Source organism: Brienomyrus brachyistius, chromosome 20, assembly GCF_023856365.1.
Source record: "Brienomyrus brachyistius isolate T26 chromosome 20, BBRACH_0.4, whole genome shotgun sequence".
Taxonomy (NCBI): domain Eukaryota; kingdom Metazoa; phylum Chordata; class Actinopteri; order Osteoglossiformes; family Mormyridae; genus Brienomyrus; species Brienomyrus brachyistius.
Genome location: NC_064552.1, coordinates 12,311,094 through 12,329,272, shown reverse-complemented (window position 1 = coordinate 12,329,272; position 18,179 = coordinate 12,311,094). Strand labels below are relative to the sequence as shown.

Here is an 18,179-nt window from a genome sequence, read left to right as displayed (position 1 = left end):
CCTGAGTAGAGTGTTAAGCTTACGTGTTCCTGTGGATGTCTTGTGTTGGGCATATTGTTGTCTCCTGTTCCCAGAAATACCCTTAAACACAAAGCTTAGTAGAAACGTTAAAGACCAGGATAGCATCCCCCCCACGCCTAGGTACTGTAACAGTCTCATTACAACTTATGCTGTGAGTCACCCCCTTGCCCCCTCCTGCCCACCTTCAAGTCGATGTTTAAGGGTGGGCGGTCTGTCCTTCTGGAATCCAATGCATAAATTCTGAAATGGTTCTTTCCACTGAGCAGACCGTCTCACTCGAGGATCCCGTCGCCTAACGTGGGGTCCGAGTTCTGTCCAGGGCCGGGAAGGTAATTTATGGGAAAACATTAAGGAACTCGATAGTCCTGGAGGTGCCGTAAGCTGCACAGAGGTCCCAGGTTAATTCAGCATTCCCATTGCAATGCGGCGCACTTGCGTGTGTGGAACTTCATCATAAATCTGCCTGTCAGGCCTTATAACGGAGAACGTGAAATATCTACGCGGTTGGATCAAATGGCTAGCCAAGACATGGCGTTCATTTAACTGATTAATAGGGCCGATTATGTTTTCTCAACTAGCACAATTCGACACACTGAATTTGAATTATTTAAAGTAACATAATTAAATGTTCTCCTTATATGAAGTGTCCAAGCTGTAATATTTCTTTGTGACCATTGGGAATGTATGAATAGGTGTCATAAATTGTCATAAATACATTTTCTATGGAGCTTTAGAAGGTTTAAATAGGGCTTGAATATTATAAAGCATATGCTTTTAGACATCGTGCAGGGGAGTGGTCTGTGGCAATCCTGGAAAGGAGAATCGGGGCGACAAAGGCTGTTTGTCTTAAGATCAGTCAGAGAGCATCGCTGTAGAAACAGTCGTGTTCTGCATGTCAGGGTCCCAGTGACCTGACATGGAGTGTGTTGATTTTCCTCAGCTCTGATCGGACTCATCATTCCCCTCGGTTGTTTTTGTGCTCGAGAGGCAGCTGGACTCTTTGGCTTTTCGTTCTGCTGGTATCATGTGAACCTCGATTCCAGCTCAACCCTGCCAAGCGCTGGAAAGGGAGAATGAAAGCAAACTCGTTTTCCCTGCCAAGTCACATGGTTTTGTTTTCTGCGTCAACTACAGACATTTACAACATTGTTCTGGAAAAAACAATAGCGACAAAACTCTAAATATCATGCCTCAGTTCAGGGGAAAAAGGGACTGAGACATCCAAGAGATACACACCAGTAGGCTGCCTTTGTGACCATTGCAAAAAGTGTCCCTTCGGGAACCCACAGGAAATGCAGTTTTCAACCACATAGAGTGTCCTGGAGCAATTCAACACACAGCCAGAGGACGAGGCAGCAGCTTCAGAACCCTTAAACATGGCCGCTGACTGAGCCTCAGGGGTGAAATTAAGGTCCGTTTCCTGCAGGCGTCAGCTAAAAAAAAAGGTGTGATGTTATGGCAAGGGGGGGGCACGGATAGCGATCGTGATGAATCTTGTTCACCCAGTTCAATGAGTTGAGCTCCTTTGAATGTTAGCGGTAACCCAAGTGGAGCTATATCTTCTAAAAATAACTATTTTTGGTTAGAAGTTGTAAGTGTCACTCACGGATGATGAGGAAGCTTGTCCATTGTCCAACTCCGGAACCGCACATATGGAGGTGCCATTACAGGCGCTGGCAAAGCACAGCCTGACTTCAGAGTACCTGCACCGGGGAGCCACGTGGCTGAGGGTAGCGTTAGGACCAAGGGGAGCCCCGAATGCTGTTAGCTTATCATCAACAATTGATTGGGTGAATATCCTTTATATGTCACATGTCAAGTGTAGGGTCCTGTTTGCCTCAGGACAGGAAGCTGAGCGAGGTGTGATGCAAGGTCAGCTGATCATGGGCTGCATATGTGTGCATAACACATTCGTGGTGTAAAAATGCATGCGAAGGGACTGTAGCATTATGCGAATGTGGCTAGCGCTAGTTCCGCCGCTAAGCATTGTGGGCGGCGGGGCCAGCGAGGTGAGATGTGGCTCCCCGCCACTGAATCCTGCCCAGCAAGAAGAGGGAGGGGGGGGCGTCCTCTCACAGCTAATGAGCGTCTAACTGCAGGACAGTCATCCACACGCTAGCTGTCGGTCATTTCACATACTGATAAACTGATAACTAAACTAATTTTACCACTAAACTGAGATTCGGATCTGAGCACTTTTCTTTATGACAGCATCTCCGAGGAGCAAACCTCTTGTTTCCGTTCTGCCGCACCGTCTGGGTTTCACCTTGGTAAAGTTTTCTCCGATGTCCCATTCCCCCTTATCATCTTTGTGCATATAGCCGTGGCCAATTAATAAAGCCTGGACAATAATAATTAATCCCTTTTTCACTTAATTGCAAGAATAGCCCAGCTCATAAATTAAAGAACACATTAATATTCCATAATATTTCCAACCTTATGCAATGAATCAAAATGTTTAACCCAGGGCGGGAATTGTTAGACGGTCCCTCCACAAGGGAATTATGGGGGAGTGTTGTTTGTGATTGCTATCGCTGGCATCACACAAAGCCACGTTACAGCTGGCTAAAGTGATACGGGGCCTGAGTCATTAAAGTCCTGCTTGGGTACTGAGCAAACTTCAGCTATGTAAAAAAGGTCATCTTTCAGTATGTACCATATAGCGTGTCGAGGAGGCCAGGGTCAGCAAGTTTGTCTTGTAAGTTCCGTGTGTCTGAGGCCAAACAGGGAATGACGGCCTTGATCTGTAAACGCCAAAGGCAGCTCTGTTTCCTGCAGCTACGAGTGCCTTAATGATAGGCTTCTGCTGTGTTCTGAGCCCAGGCGTGCCCTTCTGCCACTTGAAAGAGCGTCATTTTGCAAAACAGAGAGCTCGCCTAGTCACTCTTGTACTTTTCGCTGGACGGAGGCTGGTGTCGTATTTAATTGTTTTATTTTTAGCTATTTGTCTATCTTGAGATCCGGGCTAAAGCCACGCTTCTTGGCCGCTTTGAAACACGTCGCTCTTGTAATTCTTTGCAGATAATTAACGTGCAATGACCCAGAAACTGCGCTGGCCAATGTTAATCTGCACCAGCTTCTGTAAACACACTCTGTAGTTTCTAACGAAGGTCAACAAACAGCCCTGCCTTGAGCAGACGACTGGTTAAGAAGTTGATTGGCTAATCAGAATGCAAGACTTCACTGTCTTGTAATATGCTGCCCCTGGCATCTAGGTCATTGCATTTGTCTTTCTGTGCCACCATCGCAGACCCTGTTCCCTCTCCTCTTGGCCTTCCCACCAGGACCTTCCAGGACCTGGCCAAACAGATGGACCTGTCCTACGGCACCGTCCGGGACTCCGCGGTCTACGACTATTTCCAAGCCAAGGGCACCAATCCCCTGGAGCAGGACGGCACCTATGCAGAGCTCTGGAGGACCATCAGCAAGAACAATGGGCATGAGAACTCAGTCTCGAGTCCCTCAGAGGGCATCCGTAAGGTAAGGCGGACAGACGACAGGGAAATAGGACAACCGCGTGCCCGGTGGTACTGATACGCCAAAATGAGCATTCGTATTGGGGCAGTGCATGATTTTCTGAAGCCATACCATTTAAAAAACTCAACTTTTAGCCCCCGGGGTTCGGATAGGCTTTCCTTTCCTGTTTTCAGCACAAAGTAAGTCCAAATAACAAGTAACTTCTGGTGGAGAGCAGCCCTGGTCCCAGGGCAGCAAAGGCGTTTCACTTTCCCGCGCCATTCGGCTCGATACTTTTAAGTGGATGAGTCGTTATCCCAAATTAGCAGAGATCGATCCTCCGCAGACAGAGGCTGCCTGCTGCCACCCCAAGAATGAGGTCCTCCATTCCTCTTTCTGTTTCTGTGCAATTTCGTAAAAATAACGGCTGCAGAAATGCAGCCAGGCGAGCGCATCGATCCAGAGCTCTCCGTCGTACCGCCGATTCGGTATTGCTGACGGTAACTGACGCGGGTTCCTCTTGCATCCCTACTTCAGGCCAAGAAAGGGTCCTACGCCTTCCTGTGGGACATGGCCGTGGTGGAGTATGCGGCCCTCACTGACGATGACTGCACCATCATGGTGACAGGCAACAGCATGAGCAGCAAGGGCTACGGCATTGCCATGCAACACGGCAGCCCCTACCGGGACCTCTTCTCTCAGAAGTGAGTGCCCCCTCTGTCCTTCTGTCCTGCTCAGCTTCTCCTGTCTGTCCACCACATGGTAGTTTGACTAAACCTTGTGGCCTGGCCGCATCTGGCAGTGTAAGATACTCGCATATCCCGAGTGCGTCCCACGGCAGCTTATCAAATTCCCGCTGCTCTAGCTCCGCCCCCTCCCCTTTTCCCAACGGTACTGTCCCAGCTACGGGATCAAGAACCTCATCTGTATGGCCATTGTAAAAACAGACAAGCAGCTTCTCTCCGTGGCCGTTTACATAAAGCGAGCTGAGACGTGCATGGGAATCATGCAAGGAAGATCTGCAGAGTATCCACTCAGCACCAACGAATGTGTGTGACTGGATCTCAGAAGTGCAGCAGATGGGATTCAGTCCAGTCTCGCTTTTGGCTGCTGGGCCACATGCTGAAACGCTGACTGTTCCGTGGATGAGGGCTGCTTTGTTTGTCTTTGGTCTCCTCATTGCCCCTTTCTCTCCTTTCACTGCTTCAGCAATAGGCAGCATTTTAATTTTCATTCTTCTTTTGGATCTCTCTGTCCTGATTCTTTCATGGTTTCTTGCACTGAGAGGTTCATGCATCTTGGGGTCGAAGGTTCGATGCTGTAGCATGTAACGTTCCTGCTTTGCTCATGTAGTCAGCGTTCAGTCAATTAAAACTTGCACTGAACAGTGATTTAGCTTTGCCAGCCGTGTCACAGCCACTCAGGCTGATCCAGGAATTTTTGTAGGTTTGTAGGTTAGTTGGAAAAATAATAATACAGTACATAATAATAATAATAATAATAATAATAATAATGACAACACAGCAATAATAAAAGAAACTACATACGATACCATACTGTACCTCAAGTCGAAGGACTGTTTAAGCCACGTTGCATTTTCATGAGTGTCACAAACTAGTACATTCGTTCGTTAATATGACCCATTGTATTTAACATGGGGGCGGCATGGTGGCGCAGTGGTTAGCACTGTTGCCTCACACCTCTGGTACCTGGGTTCGAATCTCCGCCTGGGTCACATGTGTGTGGAGTTTGCATGTTCTCCCCATGTCGTCGTGGGGTTTCCTCCGGGTACTCCGGTTTCCCCCCACAGTCCAAAAACATGCTGAGGCTAATTGGAGTTGCAAACTTGCCCATAGGTGTGTATGTGTGAGTGAATGGTGTGTGAGTGTGCCCTGCGATGGGCTGGCCCCCCATCCTGGGTTGTTCCCAGCCTCGTGCCCATTGCTTCCGGGATAGGCTCCGGACCCCCCGCGACCCAATAGGATAAGCGGTTTGGAAAATGGATGGATGGATGTATTTAACATGATTTTTAAATATATTAGGCTTTATGGCAGTCTGTTCGTAAGTACGAGTTGTCGATAAGTCAGACATTCTTGACCCGCAAACTGGCTGCACCTTGCATCCCATAGTAATTCTGTTAGGAGGTGTAAATAACAGTTTCATTTGGAGAGGAGAGGGGGGGGCTTTTTTCCACTTTAAAGTAAAATGAAAACCGGAAAAAAAGTGCAGTACTCAGACCGATGTGGGTGAGCGGCCCTGGGGAGGATCACAGCGCGTTTTTGGTCGTTGTCTGTGGTCGTTTCTCGAGGCGTGTGACAGGCTGAGAAGCACAGGGGTGTCTGTTCTGAGTGCGATGGATTGCTGTGCAATTTGGTGTGCAGCTCTAATAGGGAGCAGGGTGGATCTCGTAAATGACACATGTTGTCACGGTGCTGCGATGTGGGGCTGAGTCTCCCTTAGTGCCGTATTCTGGTCCATTCCTTGAGTGGGGGAGAGGGGGGGCAGACACCGCTCATTCATCTAGCTCCTCCCCTCGGGGACGCTCCTGAAGCCCGATGCCGAATAGTGCGTCATAAAAGCACCTGGATTGCGTCCAGTCCGCTATTCATTTGGATTATGTGCAGCCATATTAGAAGTTGCTGTTTCATATAATTTAATCACACCCTCTTAATTTGCATTAATGAGCTCATCCAGGCTGCGTGGCAGGCCCGTCGTTCCCGCCGTTAACGTGGCACCAGGTATTAGCCATTGCCCTAGTAACACACAGAAACACAGCAACGCCATCGGTTTGATGGGCTGTTCCGGAAAACATGATTGGTCCCTGCCGGCTGTTGTCCCGCCCCCTGCTTGCCGGGCCAGCGAATGGCACGGCCTGGCAGGCACATCGCCACGTATGTACTGCTGAGATAAACCTTCCAGAATGGCATGGCTTTCGGAAAACCAGAAGAGTGTAAACAGTCCATTTCACATTTGATCGGGCCGTCTGCCCGAATGAATCTGAGTGCCAGTTACGTAGGGGGACCATCCACCTGATCTGAATGAGTTGTGAATGGATTGGGCCTTTCATGGAGCTCTGCATTTGGTCATTAACCAATCTCGGGGGGGGGCCCAGCAACATATAGCCAGTTACTGCTGAGACCCCAGTATCTGTATTAAACGGGAAGCCTCCCCATGTTTGTCATGTGTCACTGTGCCAGCCGCGGTCTCCATGACGCCCCATCAGCAGCGGGTCCCTCTGCCGCTGGGTACCAGGCTCCTGGGGTGAGGGATGTCCGCTGGCTACATTCCAGCCAGCCGCCCTGGGCCAGCAAAGAAGGAGAAAGGCGGAATAGAAAAGAGGAGGACGGATACACCAGTACACACGTGTTGTCGGACATCTCTGCTGTCATTTAAGCTGGAGCCTTTAAAAGCACACATTTGTAGTTGTAATAGTACCTCATAACACCAGTAGTTTTACTGAGAACCATATATTACTGGAAAATCAATCTATATTACCATCCGCGTTGCCGATTTTACGGCGGGTTCTTGTCAGAAGCCAATGACAATCCTGTCATTTCGGCACAATTACTACAATAGCTGACATAGTAAGACGGGAAATCTCCGTTACTCTGTGGTTTGAGTCCCGTCCTGCTACTTTAACCCCATGACGCTTGCTGGCTCCCGCCCTTCATCAGCAAACCGTGAATGAACACGCTAACCGCTGACATTCTGGTCCCTTTGGCTGCTTCAGTCTGACTCCCAGGGGGCCGTGTCTGATTAGCTCGGCCGATTTTCCTTAGGCTGCGGTGTGGCGGCCGCAATCGTGAGGGTCCTTCGCACCTGACTCGACTCACACCCGACGTCCGGCCTAGCAGGCCTGGGCTGCGGTTTCGTGTGGCATCCGCACCAACTGCAGAACAGGACGGATGTTACACGCAATAAATGGGCCTTTCGTGGATTTTCATGACACGCTCCTTCGTTTAGCGGTCTATCCAAATGCCTGTCACCATTAGTGTCAGCTTTTAGTCTTCCTCAGCCTCTCCATGATAAATTAATCCCATTGTGAAAGTAACCGACACTAGGAAGTTAATTAAAAGAGAACATGATCTGAATCAACCAATTAAAGTGGGTAACTGTACAGGACAAGGAGTTTGAGGATGTGGGGGGGGGGGGGGGGGGGGGGTTCCATGCACACAGACATCTTTGCAATGAATCGCTGCCCTGAGAACAGCTAGGAAGGTGCCCAACAGGTTATTTTTTAAAATAATCTCTCTATTTGTTTTGTATGTAGGGGCAATCCTATAATTTTTAAGGTGGGAAGCGTAAGAGGGGACTTAATTCATACAGAGGTTGAGTGACAGGTGAGGGGCACTGTGAAGGCCAATCAGTTTTGAGGTGCGACCAGTATGACTGTAGTCCCACCCCTGAATACGCCCAATGTATGTATGTATTCACATTTCCTTTCCAGACTTGACCTGAGATGGCCGGTGGGTGTGGTTCATCTGTCGCTTGCTATTAGGCCTTACCAGCGATTTTGAAGAATTCAGCTAATGATTACAGATAATAACCTTTTGAATTATTCATAGTATGCAGAGGACAGGCTTTTTTTAAACTTTTCTTATGTCGTCCACCGGGCATTACAACCTCACCTGAGGATTTTTAATTAGCTTCACAGTGAAGCTCAGTCTTGACTGACCACCTCCCCAGCTGCGTCTTGGTATCTTCCAGACAGGACCAACAGCGGGTGGCTTTGCTGGGATTCACTTAGCTGTCATTAATCGGCGGGGTGTCCCGGTAAAAGCTGCTAATCTGGCTGCAAATACATATATATGTTGCGAAGGAAGCAGTAAGTGCAGGGTTTGATTGATTTGGGACAGAGATCACTTGAAAATAAGGTTCGTTATGGGAGGCAGTCACTTGGTGAGATTCGTCTGCCATTGTTGGATCTGGATGGAAACAACTATGACGTCTCAGTGGCAAAAAGCATCCTTTTAGCACAATGCATTGCTGGCTTCGGGGCATGCATTCGCCTTGCAGCACGATGATGCAGTTCCCCGATTCTGAAAGGCCGGTCTCCTCTCGTTCTGATAAATTGCAGGACGTCACAGAAGGTGAGTATTTAAATCCTCTCATCTTCTCCCAGCCGGCTTCTGTCGCCAGTGCCACCCACTCTGCATGCATAAGTGGATCATGGGATGTAGTGAGACCGGTCAGCAAGTTGGTACCCCCATCCCCCGCCTCGCTCCAGGTACCAGACGATGGCTGGAATGTCCTGCTAACGTGTTTTCACACGATGGGAGATGGCGAGAGTTTCATTTCATGGTCTCCACCCGCTAAAGCGAGGGATTCGTCATTCCGAATCTCCTCTGTCTACACAGTTTTACCGTCCGTTTCCCCGGAAGATTCCTGTCATTTTTTTTGTTCCTTCTTTAGAAATTGTGAGTGACTGTGGTATTTTCCTGAAGGCTGCCATTTCATAACGGCATTTTCTGGAAGCCCCCTTTCCATTTTAATTAAGAAGTCATTCTGTACCATTCTTGCTTATTTCATTTTAAATTTACATTGGTGACGGACTACAGAAGTTGACATTTAATTAATCTCATTGTTGGCGTTATAAATGGCAAAACTTCATACTCAATAAAGTGCTTCTTTACATAAAATGAGTCCCAAGCAAAGGGAAATAGGGAGACCCCCCCCCCCGCCCCCCCATCCATTCCAAATATTATGATCAAATCTCATGACTTTAATGAAGACCCAGTAGCATTGAGTGTCACTGCAGTTCAAGTGTTTCCTTCTCAGGAGAAAACATGTGAGTCGTCACTGAATCCTTGGGGAGTTTTAATAATAATAATAATAATAATAATACGCTGCACTGAAATTTATGTGATAAGACTCTGAAATGAAAAAACGGGCATTTTAAATTAAACAGAGCATCAGACCATGAAGGGATCGGCAGAGTCACGACCCTCTCTGACACAACTGGAGCTCGGAATCAGGCCCAGCGCGGATGCAGAACTTTTATAAATCATTGGTTGTCCTCACCTGACGACCTTTGACCTCCACCAAGCGGCAGGGCATGCCTGAGTGAACAATGCCATTCCTCTGAAGCTTAAAGTGTTTGTTTAATTTTATTTCTGGATCAGTTCGTCCGGGTCCCAGCCGATGTATTCAGACGTTGTCTGGAAATTCTTGATGTAAGTTCTGCGCAAGCGCCACAGGCGAAAAGATGGTTCTGCAGAAGCGTAAACAAGTCACGTGACATGCACCAACATATCCATACAAATCATTCATACGAATGGTGCTTAGGTTCCACACTCATGGGCAGCATGTTGAATAATTTTTGCAGTTTCATTCTGTAGGGTTAGACGTACACCAGCCAAAGTCAACACGGGCATATTTACACACACCGTTTTGCCAACATGGCCCTATCCCTCAAAATACACATGGGCAGACTAATATCTGCATATGAGGTGGCTCCGGATGCCACATTTCCTCTCCTCCTGTTCCTCGCCAGCATCCGCCACTCGGGCAGATTCTGAACGAGTATGAAGAGGGAACGGACCAGAACACTTTGGGTTTTAACAACGGCGGAGCTGAGAGCACGGTTTGTAAATCGGGACATGAGGGGCGTGATTCATGATCTGATGAGTCACGATGAGAGACAAAATATCACAAAATGATTTAAGGGGCTCGTCACATGACCCTGCACCCCTCTGCCCCCCAAATGTGTGATTGTGGAAGCTCAGATAGATAGATAGATAGATAGATAGATAGATAGATAGATAGATAGATAGATAGATAGATAATCCAAATTCCTTAATAACTATGCCCCCTTGTGGTCATTTCCTGTAGGATCCTGGAGCTGCAGGAGAAAGGGGACCTGGACATCCTGAAGCAGAAGTGGTGGCCCCGCATGGGCCGCTGTGACCTGGACAGCCACGCACACGCGCAGCCCGACGGCCGCGCCCTGAAGCTGCACAGCTTCGCCGGCGTCTTCTGCATCCTGGCGGCGGGTCTGCTGCTCGCCTGCCTGGTGGCCGCCCTGGAGATGTGGTGGAGCAGCAATCGGTGCCGGCGAGAGCAGCCCAAAGAGGTGACCGGGCCCGGCACAGCCAGGAGGCCGCAGCGGGGGGAAGACACTGCCACACTGTACTTTACGGATCCAGCCGCAGACGCCAGCCCCGATTTAGTAGAGATCCAGTACACTCAGTTATAGGTGTGTTCTGGCGAAATCAAAATTGCCCCCCTGCCCCTTTGCTCTTTACACAATCATTTCTTTGCAGGCCAAGCAGGGTTATAAAGTTCCCTGCAAGTTTTGTAGCATTTTCATTTTAAGTTCTGCAGAACATTCAGGAAACATTTTTTTACAGTTAATAATTCAGACGTTGCTTTCTTTGCTCAGGGTAAAAAAATGTTGTATCCACGGATATAAATTTTGTATTCTTAATGTATGCAGTTTATAAATCATTTACAGCTGCAGTGTGCATAGCTACATGTGGGAGCGCGATGGCATTACTGATTCTGCCTGCCGACCTAGCAATGCTCCTCCCTCACTAGCTAATTGCGCTTATTATCTCGAGGTCATTCATAAAGTGTGCTGTGCCTGAACCAAAGCATGTTTACAAATAAATGTCATGAGCATCTACGATGCGGCTAACAGTCCTAATGTCTGGGGCTCTGCAATCTTTGGACTTTATCTGTTCTCCACCTGTCGCTAAATCGGTCCAAAAATATCCCGCAGTGATGGTGTCATCACGGGAAAACCTGAGTATAAAATCTGATGTCTTGTATCGCGTGCTAAATACATGCAGTCGGTTTTTACTTAGAAGGCTAGTCCTGTATAATGAATCATGCTGTGTAATATACAAAGTATAATTGCTCTTGTTAAGGTTTTCATATTTTATATTCCGTTTGACGTTGAGATTTCTGAGAAACAATAGACAAATATTGCGAGATAATTAAACTGTGAAGCGCGTCTTTTCAAATTGCCTTTCTTGCTTCCAAATGATCTCGTTATATTCTGGCTTTATACCAAGTTTCAGAACCAAAAGCTTCCAGATCTTGCAAAATAAATATGCATCGATTATTACCCAAAGCTTTCCGGTGGGAGTTAAAGAAGACTGTGCTGTTCTGTTTTGTATTGCTTTGTTTGGAAAGAAACACGATGAAACAATAAACCGATTAGTATATTTGTTTTGATTACTAGCTATTTTCCTTTTTCCTTGTTTTGCATTTCACAGTCACTATGCCTTAGGTACCAGCGGTAGGACAGGATGTGTTGCTCGTCACTTCCTTTCGCCGCATCCATTTGTACGGCATTAACATTTTAAAATAACACCAACCACCAGAGGCACCGTCAGTGTGGTGGAGAGGGCATGACGTGGATCCATAAATTAAAGTGTGAGCAAAGGAGAAACTTGCATGAAATAGTCCATTGAGTCCCAATGGCGACGAGTCCAGCAGATGATGTCGAGCCAATCCATTAACCCCAGTAATCCACCCTGTGTCGTTTCATTGCTATTACACATGTCATTGTGGACACGGCTGTATGTCAATGTGGACGCTCTCGTGTGGATATTTCTTTACTCCCTATTCTTTATGATCTTGCGCAGGTTACTAAGGATTACAGACTGGCAAAGGTTTCTGGTCCATTGACATATAGTGATATTTCCACTGCTTCATCGGAAGGGAGGAAGGACATTTGGACAGAGAGAGAGAGGGACTGGGATGAAGCAGAAGCTACTGACACAGGTCAGACTAGACCTCCTCAGATGTTGCTTGTGCTGGAGAAACGTGCAGGTGTCCTTGTAGGTCTCGGTGTCTTCTGATCTCCCCCCCCCACCCCCCCACCCCACCCCAGACATGTTGTGATGTGGATAGATTCCTCCTCTCTTGTTCAGTTTTCAGTTATTACTTATTTATTTTATTATGTTTTGCTTCAGAATTTAGGCTGTAGAGTGAGATGCATGGAAATGGATGTGGCATGTGTGTGAGAGGTCAGTGCGCTGGCCGGCGGGGATGGGGCATCCTACCCCAGTCTCTTTGCCCCCCTGACCCAAGCGCATAGCGGCAAACGAGCAGCCGAGGGCGACCTAATTGCAGCAAGAGGCTCCCTCGTTAGGCCCGCAGAGGTAGCTCGTCTTCATAATTTCCCTCGAATGTCATTAGAAAGCCACTAACATTTGCACGGCTGGCATAATAAGCATATTCGTTGGGTGCAGATTGTGCTCAGAGTGCAAGTTTCAGCAAAGACAGAAATGGGAAATTTCACAATATAAAATTAATAATAATCATCTACTTCATCATCATCATCATCATAATCAAGGGTCAACATGGATATTTTTCAAAAGTTTTGCCTTGGCCTTGGTATTAACAGGGTATTATCGTGGTATTAACATAGCCCCCGCAATTTTTTTCTCAGTTAAATCGTGTTGCCAGGGACGTGTCAGATATGTCTGTGAACACACCTGTCTGTGCACATGCAGGGTGACAAACCCAGATAATGTTAATAATCACAGTAGTATTATCAACATGGTATTTTTGTTGTTAATGTAGAAAAATTCTTGATAGGTTTTGATAAAATGGCCGCTTCCAGAAACCTTTTATTGAGAGATGGAACAATAGAATCTATTATCCACTACATTTTCATCGCATAAGGAAAGGCTAGCTAAGGTGGCCTTCGCTCTGTATCGGAACAAGCTGTCTGCGATTCTGCCCCAGTTTACCTTTAATCAATTACAGCACTAATGCCGACGTGGTGGGATGTCCCAGCCTTCGGATGAGATCGATTTTCAGCTCCATGAAAATGACAGGGGGGACACTAACCCCTAGTGAGACATCGGGTGTGAAACTTTAAAGTTTATATGAATATGCGAAAGGTGACCTCCATTTGCCAACGGCCTTGATGCAAGTTTCACACCGTGTCACCAAATTGCGGGAACGGAGCGTTTCATATGGGCACAGAGCCCATTATCTTATCGGTGTCTATTATCCTGTCATGCTATGGAAAGCATGCTTACCTAACTGTGTCATTTAGGAGCTTATGAAAAATTCACAGTGAAGCTAATAATATTCAGTGCCGTTAAAGACCACCTCCGTTATTTATCGTTTTTTTTTCCACTACACCCGTGGGATTCCGGTATGGTGCCCAGGTAGGGACCAGACGTCTGAGTAGCATATAGACGTGTACCTTCCTTGACAAGAGGACATTTTTAGCTCTTCTGTTGTTCTGCCTGGATGTTTTGTTTTACCTTATTGTCCCCACCTGCCATTTACGTCACATTCTCCGTGGTTCAGATCTGTTTATCTGTCATGTTTTCTGTCCACCATGTGAATGTTTGTGGGGAGGGGGATCAAAACAAGCTGAAGGAGATAAAGAAAGCCCTTCTTCTGCAGTTTTTAAATCTGAAAAGAAAATCAAGTACAAATAGCTCGCCAGTTTTCTCTATACAGGGGAAATAGCTTCTGTTCATTTAAAAAACGTATTTCCCTTGAAAGGTAATCCGGTACACATTTATATCTGCTTACCGGCTCTTCTGTTTATTTCTGCTTCGTTATGTTCAGCTGTTCTTCCGTTTTTTTTTTATAATTACCACTTTGTTGCCGTTATAAAATATATAGCTTTTGCCTGGAGATTTGGCTGTGTGAATTACACAGCGAACGACCGTGATAATTGATGCAGCATTTTGCCTGATTAACTAGCACCAGGGTGTTCCTGCAGCCGAGCAGCACATCACGTGGTGCAGAGAGGCCTGGCGCAGGACGAGGGCATGATGCTGTTCTTTTAGGGCACACACTTGGCGCTCTCTACAGCCCTGCATGCAAGTCTCCCCGTTCTTGCCTCTCATGCCTGAGTGTTAGATGCCGTTAGTGTACGTCTAACAAACTTCTGCTCATCCTCAGAACCTTTGAAAACATGCTGCAACCCTTTGACTTCAAAGCCTACCCCCCAGAGGTCATGAGGGGTGCCTAACATTGGTGGCTGTTCATCCTCTTCGGTTTTTTAATTTATTTTTTTGCACCCTCCGCCATTTTGTTGTTCATTCTTGGTCCTTGTCTGTGTTTGAGGCGTTTCCGTCATTCTGCTCTGACGGAGTTTTCGTAGTGGTTCGCTTCCCTTGACCAAGCAGCAGAAAGACACCGACAAGCATTTAGCCAATAATCTTCTGCCTTCTCAACGGCAGAGTTTCTTGGCACACGGCTGCCCGTCTGGTTAGCTTTGTTTCTAGAGCATTCCTTAATGACGATGACTTTGGTCTGTCCTCCCTGTTGTTCAGATCCTTCCAGAAAAGGCCATCATCTGGCCCCCACCCAGTGCTCCCCGCCCCGTTCTGCTCCCCCCTCCGTCCCCTCCCTTGCAGAACGGCAGGCTCTTTTTGTGCCGCCTTCAACCTCCGAGGGCCAAGTTTGATTTCCAGGAGCATGGCCTATAGAATCTTATTTAACTTTAATGAAACTCCAATTGGTTCCTTCTGCGCCTGCATCCGTACAAGTCGTGGCGATGTGCAGACCCGAAAGCGAGCGGACCAATGAGCCGAGACCACGGAAACAAAGCGGACGACAGAGATTACGATTAAAGGCATGCAGCCTCAGAGTCTGAGCGCCTTCGGAAAAAGCCCATCTCAGCCTGTCTGTCCCTCCCCACCCCCCCACCCCCCCCTCTCTGTCTCGCCTTCTAGGACAAGGAGGTGAATCTGGAGCAGGTACACCGGCGTATGAACAGCCTTTTGGACGAGGACATGGCTCACAAGCAGATCCCCACCCCGTCTATCGAGATCTCTGCACTGGACATCGGCAGCATGCAGCCCAGCCAGCCGCTGGAGGCCGTGCGGGACTTCCCAGGCACGGGGCTATCTGTGAGCACCTTCCTTCCAGAGCAGGCACATGGGGTGGGGCGGACGCTGGTGCAGACCCCTGGGAGCACTCTGCCGCTGCCCCTGAGCAGCTCCACCATCCCCTCCATGCAGTGCAAGCACAGATCCCCCAACGGGGGCCTGTTTCGCCAGAGTCCCATCAAGACGCCCATGCCAGTGTCATATCAGTCAGTTCCCGGAGGACCCATCCCAGAAGCCATTGAGCCCACACACAGTACTTCCATCTGACCTCGTGCATAGCCCCCGGCTCCTCTGTCTTCGTCCCGGTGAAAGAGAGCAAGACCCCACCCCACCCAAAAAAAAAAAGGGAAAGGAAAAAAGGAAAAAAGGAAAAAAAAAAGAGCAAAGATTTTTATTACCTGTTCAAAAATGACAAACAAAGAAAATGAATAACTATCCGTGTACATATCTGTAAATACTGACAGAATGAAGTGAGGTAAAAGTGTATTTTGAATATTCTCAATTTTTGAAGTTGAGTTAAAAAAACAAAAAGAGATAAAAAATTATCAAAAAAACGACTGTTTGAATGGCTTTGTAAATTTTGTTCTATATAAATAAAGAAGCGAATTCCTTGTGATTGTTTTCTAAGTGCCAAGCTGAAAACGTCTCTCTATGGAATCATTATCAGATGACGGTACGCTGTAGCGACTTAAAGAGGAACACCAATGGTATGCACTTCCATCAAATTTATGGATCTCTGCTTCAGTATCAAAGGAAGATATTTTTACTCTGTTTTATTAGTTTCCTCTAAACTGTATTATGGATCGATAAAAAATATTACATTGTTGTTCCCCATCGCAGAAACAGCAAATCGGTGATGATGAATTGAAGATAGCAAGTCTTTGCTTATGAAATCAGTCTGGCGTGGGGCTGTTTTTACGCATTTGAATTTCAAATCAGTTTGTTAAAGTCCATTCAATTATGCTGTCAAAAAGTCAGGCAGTGTGGCTTCTGGCCAATACAACCCATTCTTCCTGCTGAAGCTCCTAATTCAAATATGTGTGTCATCTTGATAATATGCTGGTTTTAAGTGGGACCTTCCCTTCTGGTGCAAACGTGAGACAGGCTTCGTCATTCCAAATCAGCCGTCAAAATCAGAAACCTCACTGCTAAACATTGATGACGGTCCAAAGGTCGTGTCCTTGAGGAAGCGCAGCCACGAAGTAGCACGCCAACAATTACGCAGAGTGCTGTTGTACAGGCTATGCTAGCTAATTCATTCACCGCTGGGAAAAATTTTTGCCCAGATCCCAAAAAAAATGCAGCAAAGTTAAAAGCAAGCAATTCGCGAAGAAATTAGCTGGAATGAACAAGGGTTCCTTTTATACTGAAGACTTTTCCCAAAAGTTGTGTACTGTATACTGCAAGATCGTTTATTTACGGAGCTTTATTTTAAAAATCAATCGTGGAATCACTCATGCGTAATGCTAGCAACTCCAGAAAGGTCAATACAAAACTGAGAGACATTCGATGTGCACTAGGGATTATAGTGATAAATAAGAAAACAGCTGTAAACGCTAAATAATAATGTCTTACTTGGTTGCCATGTTTTTTACATGTAGTGTAGAAGGTGTGCTTAACAGATGACTATTTTTCCATCCATTTTCCAAATTCCTGTGGGTAACAGATTGAATATACAAATCAGTAGTAGCTGAGTAACTAAAATAGTAAAAAAAAAACGAAAACCAATGACCTTTAACAATAGTTTCATAAGTGCAATTAAAATGTCATCTTAGTTTATGTATGGGTTATTTATTTCAAATTGTACATTTTGCCTTGCAGATTTTTTTTCCGTTGGTTTGTTTTTTTAATGTTTTTTTTAATTATTAATCTAAAGCTCCATTGATGTATTAATAAGAAGAGAGTGATTACACTCATTGTTTGCGTCACGCAGTCGGAATCTACCGGCGTTAAATGTCCGTCCACTGTCTCAGCCCACGGCCCGGAAGATGAAATGCTCATGTTTTTGCATCATGTCAGTGGCAAAGCAGAAACGCCTCTGTACAGACGTGAGAATAAAGGGGACTATTGTAGTTCAAAGCGAGAGCATCGTGCTCCGGGGGGGGGGGGTCACTGCCCAGGCTTTATGTGACTTGTTATGGATGTGAACCGAAGCGAGTCGGTTTGCGCCACGTGCGACCAGTGCTGAGGCTTGGGAAGGAGCCGGACTTTCCACGTGTCTATAGGTTCGCATCCTCACTGCCTTACTCCCCATGTTCCCTTGATCTGGGAAAAAAAAAATTCAAACATTCACCAAAATATACAAAGTCCATCACAGTTAGTCTGGAAAATCTAAGGGAGACTCTTATTTTATTTATGAATATGCTGCTTGGACTTTCTTAATCTTTAATAAAGAAATATGGCTAAAATGTTTGTGGATTTTGTTTCAGTATTTTAGTGGTGATCCCTGAACAGGCCAATGACAACAACGTCCGTTCCAACGATTGTCACGTTCCTAGAAATGTCAGCTGTTGTGTTTTCGCAGGTTTTCATGGCACAAATGATAATAAATTATGTGTTTAAAAATAACTACGCACTGACTAGTAACCTTATGAGAACAGAAACAACATGAAATGGATCATTTGAGTGGCTGTGTGCGGAAAAAAAATACAATGGAGTCTAACGTTTTATTTTGCATGAAAGGTAAATTTTCAGCCTTAGGAGGCCTTTAAAGTATATAGTCTAGAACTTTCCATCCTATGAAACAGCTGATTGGAACAGAATGAAAAGGACTGGGTGTGCTTGTGCCCACCAGCTGAGGAATTTGAGCTTAAGGGGGGGAATTTGCTACGTTTATGCTTTATCATGTGTTCCTGCTGTGACCCTTAGGGGGCGATGTAATACAGAGAC

The 18,179-nt window shown here is 46.5% G+C and overlaps 1 protein-coding gene across 2 annotated transcripts in view; it reads left to right on the top strand.

Moving 5' to 3' along the window:
* The window catches only part of grid1b (glutamate receptor, ionotropic, delta 1b), a 248,834-nt gene extending 231,213 nt beyond the window's left edge, over positions 1–17,621 (top strand). The window contains exons 13-17 of one of the 2 annotated variants that reach the window (XM_048986745.1): positions 3,306–3,501; positions 4,015–4,181; positions 10,309–10,549; positions 12,069–12,095; positions 15,135–17,621. In XM_048986745.1, the coding sequence (XP_048842702.1) occupies positions 3,306–3,501; positions 4,015–4,181; positions 10,309–10,549; positions 12,069–12,095; positions 15,135–15,557 (1,054 nt within the window). In that variant the 3' untranslated portion in view covers positions 15,558–17,621. The remainder of the gene's footprint in view (positions 1–3,305; positions 3,502–4,014; positions 4,182–10,308; positions 10,550–12,068; positions 12,096–15,134) is intronic. The other variant, XM_048986746.1, reaches the window with a different exon arrangement.
* The last annotated feature ends 558 nt before the right edge of the window (positions 17,622–18,179 follow it).